At 34.1% G+C, this 25126-nt stretch overlaps 1 protein-coding gene across 2 annotated transcripts; it reads right to left on the minus strand.

The window, feature by feature from the left end:
• Positions 1-56: 56 nt before the first annotated feature.
• On the minus strand, positions 57-21583 carry LOC100368979 (fatty acyl-CoA reductase 1-like). Of its 2 annotated transcripts, none has more exons than XM_085499815.1 (13): positions 21336-21583; positions 15304-15591; positions 14120-14295; positions 13443-13515; positions 12742-12848; positions 12040-12217; positions 11788-11832; positions 10373-10491; positions 9881-9948; positions 7840-7918; positions 5244-5333; positions 1904-2033; positions 57-1722 (listed from the first exon to the last, which is right to left on the minus strand). In XM_085499815.1, exons 2-13 carry the CDS (start codon positions 15493-15495, stop codon positions 1435-1437), a joined length of 1545 nt encoding a protein of 514 aa, XP_085355941.1. In that variant the 5' UTR covers positions 15496-15591; positions 21336-21583; the 3' UTR covers positions 57-1434. The 2 variants fall into 2 exon arrangements, with proteins under 2 accessions (XP_085355941.1, XP_002734152.1); XM_002734106.4 differs by lacking the exon at positions 7840-7918 and adding an exon at positions 8336-8417.
• Positions 21584-25126: the final 3543 nt, after the last annotated feature.

Genomic DNA, 25126 nt, shown 5'->3' on the forward strand with positions numbered 1-25126 from the left:
TGCAAAGACTCCCATTTTGTGCTTCGCACATGGGAGTCAAAAATGTAACAAAATAATAATGATCTTGCAGCTTTTATTATTAATAAATTATAATGCTTGAAACGTGTAAATGAAGCAAATAATTCATCAGTTCTCTACTCTGAGCAGTTGCCGGAGATCCACAAGGGAGAAAAGATGAATATTAATCTGGTGTAGTTAAAAAATGACATCCACCATTTAGAGTTGACAAATTATAATACATGATTATATAAACCCATTAATTATGATGTCAGCTGCAGTCACAGTGGGGGAAAAATCTATGGCCACACTGGCTTTTACCAATAATAAATTTTTTTTTTTTTTTAATCGCATACATTAAGTGAAATTGGAAGTATTTACAAAGAGGTATTGGGAACACAAAAAAAAAAGAGTAACAAATTGTAATTATATTTTGAATAATAAAGTATACCTCGTGCATGAAGGATATTTTGAAATATTGCTCAAAAAATTCACGATCAAGTACAGAATAACCTTTAGTGAACAACAATAATAAATATGAGGCGATGGGTCCCGGTAAAAATTATATAAACACACAACGTGAATTAATAGTATTACAATTTTTGTCTTCAAATTTTGTATAAAATTCAAATAAATGAACATGATAATTTCGTAAAAAACAACAAATCATTACCTGCGTTGACTTCCCAGACAGAGTGACAACGAGTTGTCATATTGAAAGACAACGCAATTCAATTTCACTTTCTAGCATTGAAATATCATAATTGCAAACTTGCGCTGCATTGTGTTCATGTGACCAACTTTGATCTTGTAAATTCAGAACATCACAATTTATGCAAGATGAAGGTAATGTTGAAAACATTTCTTTACATTAAGTATCCGTGAAGTATTTAATATACGCGTGTGTCATACCAATACTGGTACATCATAACGCAACATACCGTAACTGCCTGTTACTGTAAGGCAGTTAAAAGAAAAGATTTGACAGTGTACAGTGATTTAAGAATTAACCTCATTAACAAACCCAGTAATTTAGGAATGAACCCTATTAACCCACCCTCTGTTTCAAGAATTAACCCTATTAACCCACCCAGTGATTTGAGAATTAACCTTATTAACCCACCCAGTGATTTACGAATTAACCCTATTAATCAACCCAAATAGTCATGATAGGAGGGAGTTGGGACTCATCCAAATTCAATCTTGTATATTAATTATCAGACTTCACTATTCATGTTACTGAGCTGGGACACAACCATGCATGACAGGGGTGTGGTACCCACCAAGTATATCAATCTTGAATACTGAACATCTGACTTCACCATTCATGATAGCGGAGTAGAACCCGCCTACTATCTCACTCCATCATTCATGATGAATTGGTTTTGACAATTTAATATATTCGAGTGAATAGAGTTTTTATGTTACTCAAATTGTTTAACTTGTTGAGCTGGTTAATCTGCAGTATTGGACAAACTTGAAGAAGAGATTTGTGACAAAGTACCACAGGTTTCGTGCGATTTGAGATCGGGCAATCAGGAACCGCCAAATCACAACAAACAGGAGCGTGTTGAAAGTGTATCGGATGTTGCGAAGTCTCTTCAGGTGTGCACGAGCCTGTGGAAGACCGGAGAGTTCCTCGTTGAGAACGTATTTTTTCGTTCCCAGGCAGTAGTTCTCCAGGTAGGTGGGCCAATGAAGAGGACGAACGTCGGTGAAAAATACCTGTGAAAATAATATATTTAAAAAATTAAATGTCAAAACGCAAGATTTTGGACAAAATTAAATTTCTACTAGTATATTTCTATGAAACTTTCATATAGAAATTTTGAAAATGTTGGTTCATTCATGCTCTCAACCGTAGGAAGGTGAGCGTAACTAGCGAGTCAAACAAATTGTTATGTACCTTATTGTCTTCTTTAGTGAGTGCACGTGATAATGTCTCTGTGTTTTCGTTTGCCCATTCCCAGGTGTTTGTTGTAAAGTATTCCAGGGTCGCCATTGCTTTCTTCATTTTATCATAGATACGTACCATTCTGTAACATTAGAAGATCCAAGCAACATCAGCAAATTTTTTTAATGGGGGTCATAAGTATGTAAATTGTACGGTATTTCCAAAGTCATTTGTAACCATGGTTCCACAAGCTAATTGATATATGTGCATTACAAGCATGGTGTTCAGTAGTGTGAGTGATTATGTATTTGCATATAACAACATGATGGTTTATTCAAAGCAAGTCTACAAGAAATGCAATTTTGGTTTGAGTGTGCTTCTATTGCAGATGTGTCTGTAATTTTGATGTGATGTGATTGTTTTGGTTATCAAATGGTCATGTTTTAATTTAATTTAAACTATTCACAGAAATGTTTTAGACTAACAAATAGTAAAATGTGATATTCAAAAATAAGCAAAAACTTCTATGCAAATTATATATATATAATTATGGTTTTCCTGGATTGAATTTCACAAATTTTTCCCCTGAAAAGATCTATTTAGCCCATAAATGATGCATTCTGAATCAAAAATCTTTGATAAATGTCTTTGTCATCAGATCAGCTAACTGGAAAGTATATATCCATTCCTAATTACCAAACACTCAGTAAATCAAAGAAAGATTAGAAAGAACTCCCGTGTGCTGAGAGTATTGAAGACACATTAAAAATTAATTCAAAAATACTTGTACATGAGATATTGATGGAAAAGCTGAAAACCAATTATGTAAATCAGGTAACTAATATGAACAAATTCAAATGTGATGATCAGTAATTGAGATATCAGTGTTAATTAATTATATTAATTAGGTGATTAATAAGCATAAATATTTACCAAAAACTAATTGGGTTTCTGCATAGTTCTCTTTAAAAGTTTCATTAAAATCCAATTTGTGGTTCTTTATATATAAGTGGAACATTATGCACATTAGGTAATTAATATCCAATTAAAACTAATCAGGTCTCTGCCTAATCCTAGAAGATATATGTAGCAAGTCTCATTGAAATATGATGATTACTACTTGATATATCAAAAGCTGAAAATTAATTAATTATGCAAATTAGGTAATTAATATGTACTCATATTACCCTAAAAACTATCAGGTCTGTGCAGTGTCCTATGACATCTATGTACCAAGTGCAGTGTCCTATGACATCTATGTACCAAATTTCATTGAAATGTGATGATTACTACTTGAAATATCAAAAGCTGAAAATTAATTAATTATGCAAATTATCTAATTAATATATACTGATATTACCCTAAAAACTATCAGGTCTGAGCAGTGTCCTATGACATATATGTACCAAGTGTCATTAAAATGTGATGATTACTACTTCAAATATTAAAAGCTGAAATTTAAATAACTATGCAAATTAGGTAATTAATATGTACTCATATTATCCAAAAAACTATCAGGTCTGTGCAGTGTCCTATAACATCTATGTACCAAGTGTCATTAAAATGTGATGATTACTACTTCAAATATTAAAAGCTGAAATTTAAATAACTATGCAAATTAGGTAATTAATATGTACTCATATTATCCTAAAAACTATCAGGTCTGTGCAGTGTCCTATAACATCTATGTACCAAGTGTCATTGAAATGTGATGATTACTACTTGAAATATCAAAAGCTGAAAATTAATTAATTATGCAAATTAGCTAATTAATATATACTGATATTACCCTAAAAACTATCAGGTCTGTGCAGTGTCCTATCACATCTATGTACCAAGTTTCATTGAAATGTGACAATTACTACTTGAAATATCAAAAGCTGAAATTAATTATTTGAAAAAAATTGAAAAAATTAATTAATTATGCTAATTAGGTAATTAATATCTACTGATATTACCCTAAAAACTATGAGGTTTGTGCAGTGTCCTATGACATCTATGTACCAAGTTTTATTGAAATGTGATGATTAGTACTTGAGATATCGGTGGAAAAGCCAAAAATTGATTAATCATTATGCAAATTAGGTAATTAATAATGGACAGATTTTTACCCAAAACTAATCAAATCTGCGCATTAGTTTGGAGCATCTGTGTGCCAAGTTTCATCGAAATCCAATGAGTGGTTCTTTAGATATCAGTGGAACAGTCATGGAACATCTAAAAATCAGCTAATTATCATGCAAATTAGGTAATTAATAAGCATGGATTTTTACCAAAACCTAATCAAATCTGCGCATTGGCCCAGAGCTAGACTGGCGCAGTCGGGGCAATTAATTTGTTTTTGTAGTTTAAATAAAATAAAAAAAAAAATCACGAAATGGAGGTGTGCGAAATCACCCTGACTGGTTTATTCTGCAGGAAATTCATTGCTATTAAATATTCATGATGCACATATTATAATGAGATGGGCGCGGAAACACGTGCATAATGAGGTCAACATAGTAAAGGTTACGCTGCAGACCCAACATGGCGGCACGTTGAAATTCGAGTTTTTCGTAGTCGTCGTTTCTAATTCATCACAATGTGTAAAAAAGTAACTCGTACTAGTCGTAGAACTAAAAAAATATCGACTGCTACAATCAGTCGACGTCTTCTTGGTCAGAGGTCAGTTGTGATTGGCTCAGATGATTGTCAATTAGAACACTCATTAACATAATTACTCGTTGAAAAATCAACGGGTTCCTGCAGTGTCGATAGAGGGCCATGCAGAGTAAACCAGTCGGGGTGATTTCGCAGTTAGAAGGATTTTGCGCTAACACCTCCATTTCGCAATTTATTTAATTTTATTTAAACTACAAAAACAAATTAAAAGCCCCGACTGCGCCAGTCTAGCCCATCTATGCACCAAGTTTTATCAAAAACTGATGTATGGTTCTTGAGATATCAGTGGAACAGGTGGGCGGACACACACACACATACAGACACACTAACTGCAAAGACTCCCTTTTTGTGCTTCGCACACGAGAGTAAAAAAAGACATTTTCTAACATGGTTGACAATATATACAACTTCAGTATAAAATCAAACAAGAACTAAATTTTTTTTTTGTCAGGGGTACAAAAAAGGATTGGTGATGATGAACTAGTCAAAAAAATTGTCTGATATAAGTTGGTTTGAGTAAAAATCCTGGCATCAAAAATCAGTAACAATAAAATTTGTTAAATGAGGTGAGAACACAAGTTTTCAGAAATATTAATTAATAATTAATTCTGATTAACTTCATAATTAAATATATGTATATTTAAGTTTTGTACAAGTTTTAACCTACATAATGGTGGCAAATTAATCCTACCTGGGTCTTTGCCCTGTAAGTCTGAGTAGAAAATCATAGAAGTAACCTGGTATGGTATGACAAACTATGTTCCAATACTCTTGTACCACTCTGTGAAAGGAAAAAAACAATAAAATAAATAGTTGCTTATTTGCACAATTATTACAACTGCTCCCCATCATACCATAACAGTAGGAGAGGTACTAGTATTGGATCAAACACATTAACGTTGTCGCAAATAGTGAGACATAAGTTACAGTCCCATACACTCCAAAGTAAAGACATCTTGCGCCACACATAAAGACAACAACTTGGAAGTTGACTGGTTAATATTAATTATCAGTTTCTCACTTGTGCTAAAACAATTATGCAAATAAAACTCCTAATTAGGAATGCAACAAGGCACCGATGACAACCCACATGCCCCCCCCCCCCCCAGCTGGCCAACAACTTCAGTCACACAAAATTTTGTTGGAATGATCCTTTCCAAATTTTTCCTCCGAGAGACAATTAAGGCAATGTAAGTTAAAATCAGAGATGCCAGAGAATACAGGGGCTACTGTGATGACAAACACCAAAAGAATTAAAGGAATGATATGCTGCAAAATGTACACATGTATCAGGGGCGCATGTAACATGTCCTGAACAGTCTATATCGCACAAATTTCTAGTAGTTTATTATAAGATATATTCTTAACAGACTAAGTTATAGATAAAGCTGTACATGGTAGATTGTCAATTTGGCTTACAAAATTTGTCCTTGAAGTTTTGACCAGGGATATATTTTTGGTGCAGTAAAAATAGAGCTCACTACCTGACCCTCAATTCTATTACTGGCTTTTACAGTCATTATGAAACCAAAAACACAATTTCAACCATCATCACCATCATCATTTTTTAAACTTTTATTTATACATAGAATACATTTTATTCACAAATGATATGGCTTTTTACTCTTAAAAATGTATCTTATTTCTAGTATGCTAAAATTCACTCTTTCTGAGGAATCTAGAACCAGAAAAAAATGAAAAAATACAAATATAATAGAAATGTTTGGAATGTTATATAAGCCATATAAATTACCCTGGAAACATCCCACTGAAAAATAAACCATGATCAAAGCAACCAAGCCGAAACATCCAGCCAAACGTTATACATTCACTGTTGTAAATATACTTGTTCTCATTTGAAAATCACTGATTAAAAAGAATTGTATAATGGTTTTCCTGGATTGAGTCGCGAAAAAAATTATCTCAAAGTTTTCAAAAACACTTGTATCAATCTGTTTTAAACATACTACCTAGTTTATGTTTTACTGCTCATAACATGTCTGAGCTTAATTTTCTTTAGACGTTTGTTTATTGAATAATATGTAATCAAGATGAGATGGGGGAAAAAATCCTCTTGTTTTAAACACTTTTCTTTACACTTAAAAAATTTAAATCATGAAGAAATGCTACCCAAATGGGTGATTGAAAACAATCGCTGAAACAATTGACTTGAACTTGACTTAGACAGTAATATGTACATTTCATTGTTTATCTTATCAGATGTATACAATGCAGCATATTTGTATATTATGCCTCAACCCAGTGTATTCTCTTCAATGACTGCTACCGGTAGTACCAAATTCGGTTGTAAATTGGCCCATCCGAAAAATTGCCCTTTCACGGCTGGTGGGCCCTTATTTGGGGCACAACATTTCAAAAAAATTATTAAATATTTTTTTTTACTTCTATTTCCATTGAAAAATTTACTTGCGCTGCATTTCAACGCCAGCAGTTAGACCACTCGAGACGAAAGAAACCACTGAAGAAGCTAATCGAAATTTTTGTCTTGCTGAATTAAAAAGTAGACCGCCATTCATTATGTCACCCAGTGTCATCTTTCTCCAAAAAAACAAGCCTGGTACGCCAAATACAATTATTTTTTTTAATTTTATTGGTAACGAAAATATATTCTAAAAGAAGTTCCAAATAAAAACGAACACAACTGCATTGCTTAGTAGCAAATGATCATGGTAACGCAATTCGGTCATGCTGCGTTTCACAAGTGTTGTGATTAGTAGTGATTATAATAAATTCGTTGAATTGTTATGAAATGCAAATAAAATTCAACTTAGTTTCATTGTAAGTGAATGAATCCGGTCGCATATTACATGTATAAACGCTCGAAGCTGTAGGATATCTGCCATGTTTTCCATGAGTTGACCTGGATTAGTCTACTAGTATTTTAGGCGCCAAGAAAGATTGAAGTGTCTGAAAAATGACGCCAAAAAATAAAAAAAACACACCTTAAAAAACTGCCCTGGGCGATTTCTTGGTCCCATTTTATTTGTTTAAAACCCAAACTGCAGTTTAATGGCCTGGGGCCAATTTACAGCAGAATCCGGTACACAGATTGTAAACCGCTTAATTTTCACTGCTAGTAATTATCATGATTTTATGGCATTTGTAGAGACACAAGCAAATAAAGCGGCTTACAGTAAGTTCCACTGTTGGGTGTATAATAATAAATCATTCTGCACATTTTTCTCGTTGCACTCTGTTCACATCTTGACAATTATTAATAAAAGATAAACATGCTGACAAATAAGTGGACGTAAACTCTGTCTTACTGATTCTCCGTTATCGTGCCGTGTGGACGGCGGAAACTACCACGAAGCGGAAATCTCTTATAAATATCTACAACCATATCTGTAAGGAAGTCATTCCCAATGTATCAAGAAGGGGGTGTGGAACAATTGTCACCATCGCAACAGTAGGATTCAATTCATAGACAGAGCGTAATCAAAAAACATGCAACTTAACGTCTAGATATTTGCTGTATATATGTTACCCTACACTTGTGTGAGCAGACAAATGCTATTTTACTTGCTAGTTTGTTGATTATTCGGTCTGTCTTTGATGATCCACGTATTAAAGTAAGTTAGACTTCCCACAATGCAAGATTAAAAAAACTGAGATGATAATAATTGACAATTTTGCATAACATTTTTTCTTTCCCTTTCTTTTATAGACCAAGCCCAAGAAATAATAGAGAAAGTAATATGATGATTAGGAATGGTGCATTGTGGGAAAACACCATGAAATGAAAATGTTATGATGACTTACGCTCCTTGCGTGACACTAGTTGAAGGTCGTCTAAACGCATTCTGTAGTGGATATCGTTTAAATAAGGATGGAACTACGGCTTCTGAGAATGGTTACAATCAACACAACATGCAAAAAAAACAAAAATTGAAAAAAAAACTTGCACAAATATTCAAACAATGAAAAGAACCCATTGTGATGCAGCCATAACATTATAGAGTGCAAATTACTGTAACAGACAGAGATGTACACAGATGATACATGATGTTGTAGGACCAATCAAAATTCTTGTTCCATGGAAAAGTGCTACCAGTAGACAAGAGAGTGAAAATCAGAAGATTTGATGTAAATTTGATCGGTAGACCACAGACAAAAACAATTCTGCAGCAAGCATAGTTATATTTGAATTCACATGTTTTTGTAAACAATGTACCCACCATGCTAACCCATATTGAACATGACAGTATGACCATATGGCATTTTAAAAGACAAAAACAGTGCATTTCTCAGATTTTCAGAACATATAACCATTTTAGATTCCACAGAACACAAATTTTGTCAGGCTTTTGAAAATGTAATATGGACGAAAACATTTTTTAATATTGTTGTTCAAAATACCCCATACTGTAGACCAAAATGTTTCCATAGATGAGAGATCAAAAACACTAATACACATGTGAATTTATTTTTGTACATTTACCATAACAACCAGTGCACACATGTAGGATTTCATTGTCCTGAATACTCACATGAGTGCTACAAGAACAGCGTTTTCAGGTTATTACTAATCAGAGCATTATTTATCAAACACGAATATTGAATTTTATGCATTCATGTCCATATTACATCTTTAATATTTGACATATTTTTCATTGATGTTGAGATTAAGGTTATTCATTAATACAGTATTCGACCAACTTAACACCCACACTTCAACTCAGAAAATCATGATTTTTACATTTTTTTGTTTACATGTGCCAAGTTTGGGGGAGTTTGTGGGAAATGAAATATTGTTTTACAAAATGAATAGTTTGTGAATCAACTGGAACAAGTCAGTTTCCAATTTGCCCAGAACAATAACTCTAAAATGTGCTTAAACCACCAAACTATGAAGATGTGTCTCATAATACTCAATATATATTCCAAGTTTGAATGAAATGTCCTTTTCCACCTAAAAATACCCTTAAATGTGCATAAACCATAAGGAAATTTGGTAATCCACAAAACATCAAATCTATTATTACCCAATCAGAATGAAGTGTAACACTGACGGAAGTGAATTGGCACTGATTTCAGAAAAAGTTTTTGTTTTGTTTTTGTTTCTTGCAAACAAGGTCAATTTCAACAAACAGTTAATGGTCAAATAGACACTAATTTTACTATTCAGAAAAGTAAAACAATGTCCAGTGACCAAGTTTCATGACTAGACATAGATTTCGAAACAGAACGACATGTCAAACATGACCCTCAAAATAGAAATCCCACAAAAGTGAATGATGGGTCGAATACAGTACATGATAAACAAGTGGTGGCTTTAATATCAACAATGTGACAACCCATACATACCCATCTCTCCCCATCTAAAGGGATTAATCCCACCTGTTGTGACATTGTACACTGGTATTAATGAGGGCCTACAAAAAAAATATATATATAGTACACTAAAATGTACATTTACATTATGTTACATCGTTACTTTAAGCACTATTATATATATAGTACACTACATCCACTATGGTAATTTTTATAATAGTTCATACTTTTTTCCAAAAATTCATCATTCATAAATTATTCCTTTATATTTCTATACCAACTCCTAAGATTTCTCAGATAGGGTCATAGAAGCAATCATCTATTGCTAACAATTTATTTCTGCATTGTCTCAGTATTGAATAACATAGAAATACATATATGCTACATAGTTATTGGGTGCTGTTATCTGCCCTACGCTTTGTCTCAGCCATTACAAGTGAAGCGACCCACAGTGTTGAATCAACTCATCCAAAATGAGGTCTGTATGGAATTTAGTGCTGTTAGAAACTTTCATTCAGCTCTTACTTTTTAATGGCAGTGTACCAGGCTGAAGCAATCATGACATTCACTGGTATATCGACTGGTACCACATCAGCGACTGCATTGGGATCTGCTCTCATACTCCGCAGTAAACCTTTACCACACTAGAAATAAACAAACGTGCAAGACTCTTCTGTTATTAAACGAAAAAACAGAGTTCATAATAGTATACAAGCTTTAAATATTAGCTGCTATTTCTATTTATCATACCGTACTCGACCGGGTTAGCGCCCAGAGGCCTCAACTCAGAAAATCACGATTTTGTAGGGGTGGGCGCTTACCCGAGCACCCCCCTCAAAAAAGAGTGCAAATGAAAATTTTGATTCATCAAGTGACAGATTACGTCTTTGAGGGAAAATCAAATTACTAAATTAATTTGCGTCGTCATTGATTTTCACAATGAAGAAACAGAAATGATCACAAAAAATATGCACATTTTATTACAATATTAATTACGTACCACCATAATTTACGGAATTAAAAACATTCGAGTCTTTTGGAACACAGTCGAAGTCAAAATTGTCATATTATTTCCACTGACGAAGTTGTTGGATCGTACGCAAACTCTCGATGAAAATCACTTTCCGCCATGATGCAATTGCAGATTTGACCTACAGCAGCGTCGTTTGACCTAATGGGTCAAAGTTGGTTATTAACTAATCAGAATGCTGTGTTGTACTGACGCAATTCTTCGGAAATTCCCGAAGACTTTCCAGTAACGCAATGCGGAAGTGAATAATTGATGTCGAAGTACGATCTGTTGGAATTGATTTCAGCGAATAAACGACATGGTTTTTCCAAAAAACTAGTAACTAGCCATTTTTGAGAATTAGACTGAATATGGCATGAAATATGTATCGCATTTTACTTGTATTAACAGGTCATTGTCGAAGCGTAGTTTACGCACGGTTACCGTGTTCTACGCATTCACAACATGTTCACAGCGGTCGATGTCCACGCTGTATCATATAAAAACGATTACCAAGATTCGTTACGCAAGACCAAGTTGCATTTTGAAGGGGTGGGCGCTTTGCCGAATGTGACCCCAAATATAAAAATTGCGCAAAAGTGGGGGGTGGGCGCTTGCCCGGGCATGGGCGCTAACGCGGTCAAGTACGGTATTTATACGATAGCTAAACATGCTAATTTATAACACAGCAATTCAAAACTAAAAATTATGTGTATTCTTTCCTTTACAAACCAGGAAATTGAAAACATACTTTTTACAGTGTTTTTACTACAAGGCAACATGTTGTGTTTGTCAATAAAAACTAAATAAGTCACAATCCATAAAGGGAAGTATTGTCCAGAAAAAGATTGGATGACAGGGTATTTTCATTTGCAATTATATTTGTGACCTTAGAAAACATAATGCTATAATAATAGGTACATGCACTTACAGCGATAAAGACACCACTTGGCCCATTAAAATTGTCAATCCAACCCTACAAGAGAAAAAAAAATGATAATCATTTGCATATCATGCCTGATGTACATGAAAAATCCCTGTACTCAACAGCTAGTGGACGTGAATGGATTCCCAGCAACGAGAAGACTCCATCGCAGGATATGATGGCAGAGGGGAGCCGCTGTAGCTGTATTCATGCTTGCATATTTCAATCCAGAGTCTGAAAAAAAAAACAAGGACTTACAGGCATCGGTTCTTTCCAAGATGCTCCAACAATAGATGGTCTGACAATTGCGACAGGCAGACCGGCTCCTTCCTCAGCGAGCACATACTCTGCAATTGCTTTAGTAAATGTGTAGGTGTTTGGTCTCTGATCGATTAACTTAGGAGTTATTAAGTGAAACATCTCATCATCCATCCACCTGAAAATTAAACAAAGCCAGGTAAATTCATTGTAATGCCCACCCTGTGCACCAAATCTCATTCACATCCAATTTAGGCAATATGGTTTTGTTCACTTTGACAATTCCAACAACATGTACATCATGCAATTAGACAACCAAATAGGAGTGGATCTCACTAAAATGCAACATATAACAAGAGTCCTGATTGGCTGCTGATCAAATTGGAAGTGAATGTGATTGGATAATAATTTAATGCAATGTACTATAGTGACCACAATTAAAAGTAAATAGAACCTCTAACTACATAAAAAAAATTTTCAGATTTGCTGTTAAAAAATTCACACATGCATGATGTGAAAGAAATACAATCTTGCATCAGAGAAACAAAAATCCCACAAAATAATAGGGCCAACAAGTTTTTTTTTTTTTTGAGGATCTATCACTGATCAGACATTGCTACTCATGAAGACACCCATTGAAGAATATTGTCACAGATATGTTACAAGACACTTGTGATAAAATGAATTCATCATAACACTCACTCCATGGCTTGACAAAGTTTTTGGTGGTCCAATGGAGGAGGATATATCTTCTCCTCGATGAACTGTCTGTCACAATTACAATATGCAGTGGAAGTGTGTACTAATACCTGCAGAAATACACAATGTTAGAAGCATGTAAATGAGTGAATCAAGCAAACTATGTTAATTTAGTCAGAATTGTGCTTTGAGCTGCATGAATGAAACTCCAAAAGCAGACCAATTTGAATAATGTATTTTTTAATTTAATTCATTATTTATGTTAATATGATATTTATTGTTGATATTTAAACACAAGTTATCAAAACATTTCTAGAATTAAATTGCAGCATTGTTTTAAAACATAACAATGACCTATCAGTCGAAACAGTAATTGCAATAACGTGTATGTTGACTGGACTTCAATAAGATGAGTCGATCATCATGAATAAGTTTTCTCACTACAGAAAATTATGCAATCTGATTGGTCAGCTGTGTTCAATTAAGGTTGACTTCCAATAAAACAAGAGTTTGAGATGACACAACTCAGTGGGGTCAGGATGCAGATATGAATCAAATATTGCAACACTTTTTTTTTTCTTATCTATAGCCTCATAGGATCTGATCTAAATGCCTTGTAGCAAACAATCTGTTTATGCAGCTAAAATTAATTTGATTTTTGTAGAAGCTAAAGCTCATTTTGGCTGAAATTTAATAATAATTACCTCTAAATTTTTCATTTCTTTGCAAAGTGTGATAATCTCTTGAAGGGATTTGACATTCAGGCGATAGGAGAGTCTGCAAAAAAAAAAAAAAAAAAAAAAATCATTGATGAATTAAACAGTTTTAGAAGCAACAATCTTACATTAACACGCAAGTATAATTACTAAACTGGGTATAGCGAAATGTAAAACTGTAGTTTGAAAATGTTGCTATACACATTTTCATAGAAAAGAAAATATGATATCACTCATGGATTTAGAATGTTTTGATTAACTGCGTTTCAGGATTATATTTTGCAGGAGGTGATGAAAAAAAGTGCAATAAATATCATTATTATACATCTGTCACCGTAATGCCATAAGTTAAACCTAGCCGTAATTTTGCGGTATAGCACTGGCTATTTGCATCCTGCATATTGGGAAATGCAAATTCCGAATATGGAACGATTACATGCATACGCGTCCTCTTATAATAAAAACAAACATGGCAACCCCCAGGGTTTGACAAAACAGACACAAAAAGGTTTGCTAAATCTGCTTTTCCATGATGTATCCATGGGAGAAAAGATGTATAATGATAAGGTTATTAGGAAAATACCGCAAAGTATGCACTCAAAGTATGCAGTACGCTAATCGGTCAATACTATCATATGATAGAAATCTTGCTATGAAACACTCACTTCATTTTTTCATCAAATTTTATTGTTGCTGCAACATGGAAAACTATGTTGATTTCTTTTTGTAGCAATTCTCGATCTTCTTCTGTCAATGCAAGATTTGGCTCTAGCATATCACTGGTGATAGCAACTATTTTATTCAATCCGTCTGGGTTTTCTTTTCGAACTTTATCATAGAGCTAGTGAGATAACACAAATAGACAAATTTTAACAGGAGTGGTTGGCATGGTAATACATTTCTATTTTACACAAAACAATTTGTTGCGACTCGAACAAAATGTATCAACTCTCTGGCATGTCATTGGGACATCAGAAATTATCTTTTGATACGTTGATCTTGAAAAACATCTTACTGTAGTTCCGAAATTTGTAGTTTGAAAAAACAATGGCTAAAAAATACCAGAAAAGTACAGTTAAGACAAGTCAAACAAAACATAGTAACTTTGGCGAAATGCAAGTCTTATAACTGAGTAATCGAAAAAAAACACTTTGGGCTCCAATTATAAAACTTGCGTAAGGCAGCAAAATGGGTAAGGATCTAGTTGCCCCACCCCTTAATTTGAAGTTTATCTAATATATATCATATTTTTAAAAAGTGTTATGAGGTCAAAATTTAGGTCACACAACAGTAGACGAACTGGGAATTTGAATTCAAACCTTTTATAGTATCTCTGAGTACCGCGAACATCATTTTTGTGGCCTTATTTCGGGTTCTTCGAAAATAACACCTATCTATTCGCACAGTGATCACGTGATTACACGGTTCCATTTTTTTGTTGGAATATTTATTTCATATTATTTGAAAAATAAGCTTTCTAAAAATATATAACTTGATGGGATTCAAGGAATATGTTACTTCACAAATGTGCTATGCACTAGCGATAACCTCTACGACATCACTAAACGTAAAAGTAAAAGGTCATTACATTTACAAATAATAGAAACATTTTCCCACTTTTAAATTACAGAAATTTCTATTTTTTTTTCATATCTTTTTAAGACCTTGCCAAAAAGACTGTCATGCAAAAGAAAATGTAGGGTTAAAACATTTAAGATTTCCACAGCATCACTGGTTGGACTATTCACACTAAATATTTCCCAACTTCAGCAATTTATTCAATTTCGTGAACTGTTCTATTCATAGCACAGTAACAGTAATCATTTATTAAAGTGGAGTAAACATTTACCTGACAATCAAGCATGTCCTTTATTCGCTGCTGTGGGGGTTGTCCCGATTTAGGGCGCACCATTAAATACAACTTATCCAAATCAGGGCAACATCGCAGTAGCTTCTCCACCAGTACTTTCCCTAGGAATCCAGTTGCACCCGTTACAAGTATTTTCTTGCCGACAAAGAATTCAGCTACAGTTGGCTCCATGTTTCTTATTTTTATATTTTTTTTAAATTTATTTTATTGCTATTTTTTTTTTAACTGACCAGCAGGTGACACAGGCTTCTGTTTGCTCTAAACAACCTATAATTACAAAAAAGAAAGGAAAAAAACATTGTTACATTTTTTTTAGTTTCATATCATGTCAAATGCATTGTGGGTAATATAAGAGTTGCTCAGCTTACTGAACATACATATACACATATGATAGAGGAGAGGGGAGAAGGGAGAGAAGAGAGGAGAGATATCAAATTTCTTCATTTTTGCAGTAAACAAATATCCTTGTGTAACATATTTTTATTGTTTGGTAATAAGTGAACAAATTCAAACACAAGAAAACTGGTAAAAATTGGTAGTTGATCTATCCAGGAAAAAATTATATCTGGCTGCAAACAAAAAGTTCATGTGTATGTCAACGACACTGAATCCACTGCACACACAGCCTTGCTGTCATTAGCTGGTCAACTCGTACTCAACAGTGCATAGACCTCTGCCCTGTTTTGATGCAGATTATTTAATAGGCAGCATGCCAGGGACACTGTCATGATGGACAATAAGAGTTGGCATGACCACTGCATCTGTAGATAGGATGAGTGGACTTTGGAAACCACAATACACCACATGTACATTGAGTGGCCATATTGCTAGACTGCAAGGACTAATACATTAAATTGCAGAAACAAATTTCAAAGCAATGACATCACCTAGTTGCAAGCTCAGTCAAATACCATCATTTGAGGAACTTTTAAAGCAAAATTAATTTGACTATAGTAAAAAAAAAAAGCAAAGTTGCTCAATTTGAGTAAAATTGGTTTAGCCAATAAATATCACAACAGACTTGAACTTGAGGCTTAAGTTCATGGGCAAAACTTTTTTAAAAAATGCCTTTTTAAATGCCTTACACTAACTGAAATTGTGAACAAAATATGTGCCTTCTATTAAAGCAGATACAATACAATGTACGTCACTGACGCATAGAGAGTTATTATGACAAAACAGTGGTAGTTAAGCATATTCCCTGGTCCATAAATGACCCAATAGAAATCATACATGTACATTGAAAAAAAAAGTAGGAAATAAAAATCACATCCATTTGAACTAAAATTACCCAAAAAAGTTGAAGAAAAAAGAAAAAAAATGTCACCCCTGAATTTTTAGCAGGAAAAATGATGGCACCCAATAGGATAAGGGGAAGTCGCGCTGTAATGGTGTTGATAGGTTATTTGCGTAGAAGATTGTATTTTGATAATACAACTGAAAACATTATCTAGAACATCACATTCCTGCACTGTGTCGCATTTATGTGTGTCTTTTTGACAAGTGCGTGTTGAAGATCTACACTGCGACACTTTCAAAAGCTTTGCATCATACCACATCTGTATTTTACTCATTTTTTCATGCAACAATAAAACTACAGGATACACCATATTACTGAAGACAATCCATAAATAAACCATTCAATAGTCAGAGCATTATGGTTAATATGGTGCGTCTGTGACTCGTTATCAAGACTACATTGATATACGTACTGTATATTACACATACCAGCATGTTTTCACATTACTCATTCCTACCAGTAAATTGTACGCATTCACATGTACAATGTAACATCACATCTTTTATAGACAACATTCACTGAAAGTTGGCCAGATTGTTACCATATTTTGTGCGTGAAAAGAGCCAAATATAAAAATTGCATCAGTTAATTTTTAAAAACAATCTTTTGACATTTTTTTTTTCAAAAAAAATTGTGGTGTAACAGTTTGTATTTTCTTATAATTTTGTTTTGTAAATTTTGGACCAAATGAAAATATTTTTATATTGACAACTGGGATGTATCAATATTTTTGAAAAAAATACATTATGTAGGTTTATTTTGCAAAAGGTGACAAAATACGACTTTAGCGTTCATTGCGTTGAAGCGACAATATTTTTAACTAGTTTTCAGTATTTATGTTTGATATTTATTCTTATGTACTCTCATGACAATCTAATATTGATAAAAGTTGTAAATGATATGAAATGGTTTATGATTTATCATAGTTTCGTACTAAATAACACTAATATTCATTTGATAATGAATGAACTATGCTTTGGAGTATATGAACTTTGAACTTTGAAGACCGGTGTGTGACGACGAATAGTATTCTGCTGCACACAAATACGAGTCTACTTGTACATGTATGTGTACAATAAATACAATCCCTATATGAATATAAATATCAAAAAAATATAAACATAAACAAGCAACGTTAACCTTTCATTTAAATACCTCTTTTGACTTGGTGACTCGTGCATAATAAATAATTATCAGACTGACTTAAGTTTTCCCAAAATAAAACGGCAGATATTGTGACAAAATTAACAAATCTGAAAAAGATGTATACAAATGTACATACAACAAAATGCAAAATCAAATTTGTTCGCAAAATATAGATGCCGATGCGAGAGGACATTCAGTCATACTATGAGTGCCATATCAATTTTGGATTGATACAGTAAACCACTGCATGTGCATATGTCCCAGGCAAAGTACTAGGCACATGCAAAGAATGAACAAATTTGTTCAACCGGGTTCTGAAATACGACTTCGAAAGGACGGAGACAGAATTATAAGTAAAATAAAAGAAAAATATTGTTTATAGTGTTCATAAACATAATTTGACTGGGACCATAGAGATTAATTTCAATGATGACTACCACAAATTTCACTTTTGAAAAGTTTCAATCTATTTCTGGTGAAACAATTTATTTCGTAGTCACTGATGCCTATTTAAGAATACATTGCATTTGGGCCAAAATATGGATGGGCAAAGTGCATTCAATAGTGAGCTATTATGACTTCAATGCTCAGTTTATCTTATTATGGCAGACCCCTGGGCCAGAAACTTGGCAGTAGGGGCAAAAAGTTTCATGATATAACTGCTTGATTAGGCCTACACCTTATTAGACGATGATAAAAATAATTAAAAAATGTTCAAAATTACAAACATTCATAGTGATCGAATTCTCTTTCGTCATGTTAAAGTCAGTTGGAAATGTACGAGAAATGCAGTCATGATAATTGTTAGCATGTCTGGTTGGAAATGAACAGAAAAAGCAGTCATGATAATTATTAGCATGTCTTGTTGGAAATGTACTAGAAGTACAGTCACGATATTTACAAATGTGTCTTGTTATTATCGGCACCATCTCTCAATATCCACAAATTATTCAAGTAAAACTAGTGGTACATGCATACTAGCATTGCATCTCACATCACATCACATCACTTAGCACAGCATCTTCATCACATTTCGTATCACATTGCATCATTGTTGCATTCGCATTAAAACATTGGCATTGCATTGCATTCACATCAATGTCGCATAACGTCAAATTTTATTTGAGACAACCACACAAACATGCATAATCTATAAAACTGTCATAACCACAGTTCCACTGTAGACCAGTCTGGTAGTGAACCAAACTTCTTGCAAACAGACCACCCCCAAAATAAATAAACAATTTACACTTCTTATTAACAAATCCAAATCATATGCAAAACTAAAATGAACAATAAGTAATCTGCAAAAATCTTGCCAATTCCTCCAAGCCTCCACAGACAAAGAATATCAATATGGTAATTGTTCTAAGAGTGCAGGTTAACATAAATGACAGATGTATACATGTAGGTCTGTAGTAAAATTATTAAATACGATTTAACTAATCCAGCAGACAATGAATGCAATTTTTAATTTATGTGCATATTTTTCAGAAATAAGCTAATAATACAACTGATGTGAGGCAAAATGATTAACATGTCCGCCCATCATCAGGGAGATTATGGGTGTGACTCCTATGGTTGGCTTGACACTCTGGTAAATGAGTACATTCTGCTCACTTGCCTGGTTTGTGGCACTTTGAATGAATGAGTGAGTGAGTGAGTGAGTGAGTGAGTGAGTGAGTGAGTGAGTGAGTGAGTGAGTGAGTGAGTGAGTGAGTGAGTGAGTGAAATGAATGAAATTAATAAATAAAATGAATAAAATATATAAGTCGGCAAAAGCATTTTACTACATGTAATAAATAAAAGGGGGTAGGGGCTTCTCGTACGGGCACAGAATGTACCAACTCATAGGGCAAGGATATTGAACAATTGACTTGTCCTTTTAATAATTAATTTTAATCCATCAGCGAACACTGTACATTGGTCAGACATTTGAGATAATATGTGTACTTAGATGAGAACAATTGATGTGTGTGCTTGTCAAGGTACTTATTGCGAGAGATAAGAGATGACTTCCTTTAAATTGACTCCCTACATTTTAACATTTTAAAATCACAGGGTCACGTAGATAATATTGTATACGAGTGCACATACACCAAACGTTGCAATATACCGGTATCGTATGCTGAAGCTGAAAATAAATTTGTACATTTGTACCTGTGTCATTCATGCAAGCACATGTGCTACTAATAGAGCAAATACGGTATATGTTGAGTATTACTAATAATTTGTTTGTTTGTTTTTTGAGAGAGAGAGAGAGAGAGAGGTCTGACCTGATGAACATGTAATGTAGCCACTAAAGAACAAGGACTGTAGTTCAAAATAAAGGTGTTCAATACAGGTTTATGCAAACATGATAATGCACATAGGTATACATATACTTCCCACTGGTGTGGATCAAGGCATGTACAAGTATTAATATTGTTGATCTGAGTTTTGTTTTCTCCTCGTGTATATGAAGTATTTATTAAACTTATATAGGGAGTTTTGTATATTCTCCAAACGATATGGTCTCCTACGTCACAATAAATTGCATGGAGGCACTTCATGTTGTAACACATTTAGTCATTTATTAGCATATTGATAAATATGTCAATACCATTAAAAAAAGTTAGATGACCTAGAGGAAAGCTGTTCTCAACCAACCCCCTTCATTATCTTGCATTTCAAAAAAAAATTACATCGATTAATATGCATAAACAACATCTAAAGAGCAAAATAAACAATATTTTCGCCCAAAACAACGATGATGAGCAGTTTCTCATCAATACGTTACCTAATTAGCGAAAATAAGAAAATTCTCTATGTGCATGTTTTTGTGAAACTATTTCGTACGGCATTACCGTACTGCTAAATATAAAAACACAGTAGGCTAGTGTCAATTGAATAGCGACTAGATAATGTAATGTAAACACTGCAAAATATTTTAACAATATTTTAAGTCAGTTTAACTATATATATATAATTAGCTGTGACACTATAACTCTCCATACAACACAACTCAATCGACAGCATGGTAATCACAAAACAGTGTTCGACTGTTTTGAAAACAAAATACCCCTACAAAATATGCACATGTAATATGAATTATTACGTTTCATGTTTCGTTCGCATCTGAATGTTCTGTTACAAAAACAGATCGAAATATTTAGAAACACAGTCAACAACACTTCACTGCTCGTGCTCCGAGATGCACTCTACATGACACGGGATAACATACTACTAATGTTTTATTAGTAGTGGTGTCACGCCATAACGACATGATTTCAGTACAAATGTGGCACGCCCACGGCCTATTGCAAAATGTTGTTTCAACCGATCCACGTGCTATCGTTGTCATGGAAATGTTAGAAAATGACTGCCAAATCACACGCAGTACGATGAACCGGAGATGGAGTGAAAGCAATAGAGCTTCTGCATGCGAAAGCCACCGACATAGACGGGGTCGACCCGGTCGATCACTGACTTAGCATTTCAAAAGTCGGACACGCTTGCTGGCGTTCTCGTTGCACTCACGGCACCGATTGTTATCGTTTCAGTAAAAAAAAAGAGAGATACTTACCGTTTATTTATTACTAGATCACGTAGGAAAACTAACAAGCTGCAAGAAAAATTGAGGGAATCAGTTCCGATTGTAAGACACAAGTCTGTTCACCTGCGGAGTCGGTTGTCAAGAAACCGGAGGAATAATTTCAGGGCAATACCGAAAACCATGTGACCAAAAAACTGACACTTCATTGGGTGAATTCATCATCAGCCGATGATGACCGACTCACCCAGGTTCTGGCAAACTAATAAGGTATATTATTATATTATATGTAAAAGTACAATATAATTATGAATGCAAATTTAATTGAAGACTCGTTTTATAAAAAACAGTTGGAAACTGGAAATCAAATTTATTACCTTTTAAAATAAATTTGATATTTAATGTGTGTATGCAACAAAATAGAACTTTATTTTGATAGTAATAGAGGTAAAATTCACTGTATGTAATCAAGTTTTAAAATTTGCATAAAGTCGAGAGTTGTAATCCGATAGAATAAACCCACAGTCAGCTGGCGCACACGTTATAATAAAATAAATACGATATTTACTACATGTGGGCCGCCATCTTGAATGACGCATAAAACTAAATAAGAGACAAGTTGTGAAACGCGTTTTTCAGATTCCTTCAAATCAAGACAAAAATACCAATCTTTCACAAAAATACGGTCCGTTGGGGTTATATTAAGCCAATCGATAACAAAATTCGGCCGAATTCGTCGTTTTTGTGTGGAAAAATCCCTTGCATACGAACACCTAATTACGCGAAGAACCTAGAACACTAAGCCGGGTATTATTGATATTGAATTTATTGCATCCTTAGAAATAATTTCCATTGGTTGACAGCAATAACATGTTAGTAATAAAGTACAATACATATAAAACTAAAGTAAAAGTAAAATGTCAGTTATTGTTATTTCTGATTTCAAATATTTTGTATAAGTATTCACCAACTTGTCTTATTAGTACTTCTTCTCTTGAACTCATAATATATTTAAATATCTGGTCATCACTTTTCAATTCTTCTGGAATACTGATATTATTAAATAGCTTTTGTCTTTCTGTTTGGTACCTAAGACATTCCATGAAGAAATGTTCTTCATTTTCAATTTTGATCTGGGAACATTGCTTAGAGATTCTGTCTTCTAAAGGTATTTTGGGTTGGGTATGTCTACCCTTCTCAATTTCTAATACATGACTGCTTATTCTGAAACGAGTCAATAAGATTTTATGTTTCAGATTACATAAAAGCAAATATGGTTCAAAAGTGTACGAGTCTTTAAACTTTATATACGTTCTCAGTTTTCTATTATCATTTGTTACACTCAACTTCCAGAACTCTACATACCTTTGTTGGATGTTGTTTCGTATGTTTTTTATTTTACTGTGTGGTAATTTTTGAGGTATGACAGACGAGGACAAGTTTGTAATATTTTCGGAGACCATGTTTTTTACTGATGTAAACCAATTTAAATTTTGTTGTTTTTGTTCTTCAAAGGCTTGTTTTGTAATATTACTGTCTGGTAAGGCACTAATATGATACCAGTATTTAATAAGATTTTCCTGAATATCTATAAGTAATGGGAGTTTACCAAGTTCAGCTCTGCATGCTGCATTTGAGGAGAATTTACTCACACCTAGTATTTTTTTGCAGAATTTCAAATGTAACTGTTCAATTGGTGTTTTGTCCCATCTATTATTGTCTAGTATGTCATGTCCCCAAGTTGTTGATCCATATAACAAAATTGGTTTAATACATATCTGAAAAAGGTGCATAAATGTTCTACAGTCAGTCTCTCTTGGCATTGCTTTCAACAGTGCATACATTGCTCTAGTAGCTTTGTCTGCTAAACATTGTCTTGTTTCTTGGAACTTTCCATTTGATTGTAAAGTTATACCTAAATAAATATAAGAATTGACACAACTTATATTTTGTTCTTGGAATTGAAATAACTTAATTAAATAATTGCTCCCTTTTTGAAAATCATAACTTTGGTTTTATTAAGATTTACCTGGAGTTTCCATTTGTGGCAGTATTCAGATAGTTTATTTAATGCATTTTGCAAACCTAATTGTGTTGTTGAAATCAATACTAGGTCATCTGCATAAAATAGAGAGTTAATTTTATAATTGTTTAATGTTACCTGGTTTACTGAATCTTTTAATGTGTCATTCAAGTCATTAACATAAAGATTAAAAAGCATTGGACTTATAGTACATCCCTGTCTCACACCCTTATTTGTATTAAATATTGGAGATATTTTTTTGCCAAAGCGAATACATGTTTTAGTATTGTTATACATGTTTTTAATCAAATGATAAAGTTTCCCATCAATTCCGTTCTTTAATAATTTATAAAATAAACCATCCCTCCAAACAGTATCGAAAGCCTTGCGGAAATCTACAAAGCATGTATATAGTTTAACATTTTGTTTCAGGTATTTATTAACTATTGTTTTTAGAGTAAAAATGTGATCAGCAGTCTGATAACCTTTTCTAAACCCAGCCTGATTGTTATTGATAATATTATCACGGGGTAATTTCTTTCTCTCGGGGTCTCCACTCTGTCGGGGGGGAAACTCGTCTCGTCTCTATATCGTCCCCTTGAGGTACGGGATCGGGAAAGTCACTTTAACTTTACAGTCAAATAAGACACACACAATGAAATACGTTTCAGCTCTCGTCTTAGTCGATCTTTTGGAGCACTCTATAAGACACAGCGCCCTGGGGAAAAGTCCCCAAGACTATCCAAGGCTGAACCAAGACTCGCCCAAGACTGGACTGCGTCAAGGCTCGCCCCTGGACTCTCTCGGACTGCGTCTCTCTCTACTCTCAGACTGCGTCTATCGTAGAGTACTCTTTAAGACCAACTCAAACTCTCTTTATTCATTTTCACAACTCTAACCAATTACAAAACAGTAAAAAGACTCTAGGGCGTAACCTTCAATCATAAAGCCAATCACACTAAGTACTGAACACGTCATATCTTTTGATTAATCGTGTTCAGTACTTAGTGTGATTGGTGATTTTATATTATTTCGTTAGCATTTTTTAATTATTTCATCAATATGTTCACATTTTCATATTATTTTAGCATTATGTTTACATCATTTTTTCATTTTGTTTACATTTTTACATTATTTCATCATTATGTTGACATTTTCTATGCACTATATTTCTGTGAGTACCCCGGGCCTTCAGATGGGCAATCCAGCGCTTCAATTTTACTAGAACCTCTTGTGGATTTGCAAATTTCGATCCCCCCTGCAAAGTTTCATTTTGGAAAGACATCGTGCAAAAATAAAATAAAATCCCGGCCGGATAAATCTACTGGTATGTGCAATTTTCTTTTTCCTATTCCAGTTTTTGACAGAATGCGCCGCTCCTGTGTGGACGGTACCCAATCCTGGCCTGTGGTGGCCAATGCTATCCAAGCATGAAGCCATCTTGTCGGTCGATAACTTGCTGGCATACTCCCCCCCCCCCACGATTCTCACGGCGACCCCTTCTTCTTCCCAAACGGAACCACTGACTCATCTCTGATGTCTTGAGAACGCCGTGCGGAGAGTGTATTCGTCGAAGTCACCGGACGCGCGAGGAGCTCCCATTTGAACCAACTTGAACATTATGACCGGGATTGGTTTCAATCTGCAGCGGCGATCGTGACACTGTTTCAGCATCGGTCGCTGAAATAGCTTGCTGTAACAACAAACTTGCATCGCGCAAAGCTTGAAATGCTTCCCTAATTTTGCCCACTTTTGCCGAGGGAGACAACACACTGGCGCAGACGACATTAACCCCGCTACG

Source organism: Saccoglossus kowalevskii, chromosome 1 (genome assembly GCF_978046115.1).
Source record: "Saccoglossus kowalevskii chromosome 1, keSacKowa6.1, whole genome shotgun sequence".
Lineage (NCBI taxonomy): Eukaryota > Metazoa > Hemichordata > Enteropneusta > Harrimaniidae > Saccoglossus > Saccoglossus kowalevskii.

Bases quoted from the DNA above. Each gene is read 5' to 3' on its own strand.
- LOC100368979 (XM_002734106.4), bottom strand. From the start codon at position 15,495: ATGGAGCCAACTGTAGCTGAATTCTTTGTCGGCAAGAAAATACTTGTA. The intron at 14,296-15,303 runs GTAAATGTTTAC...TTATCTCACTAG, and splicing joins AGGACATGCTTGATTGTCAG to CTCTATGATAAAGTTCGAAA. The intron at 8,418-9,880 runs GTATGTATGGGT...AACCATTCTCAG, and splicing joins CTTTAGATGGGGAGAGATGG to AAGCCGTAGTTCCATCCTTA.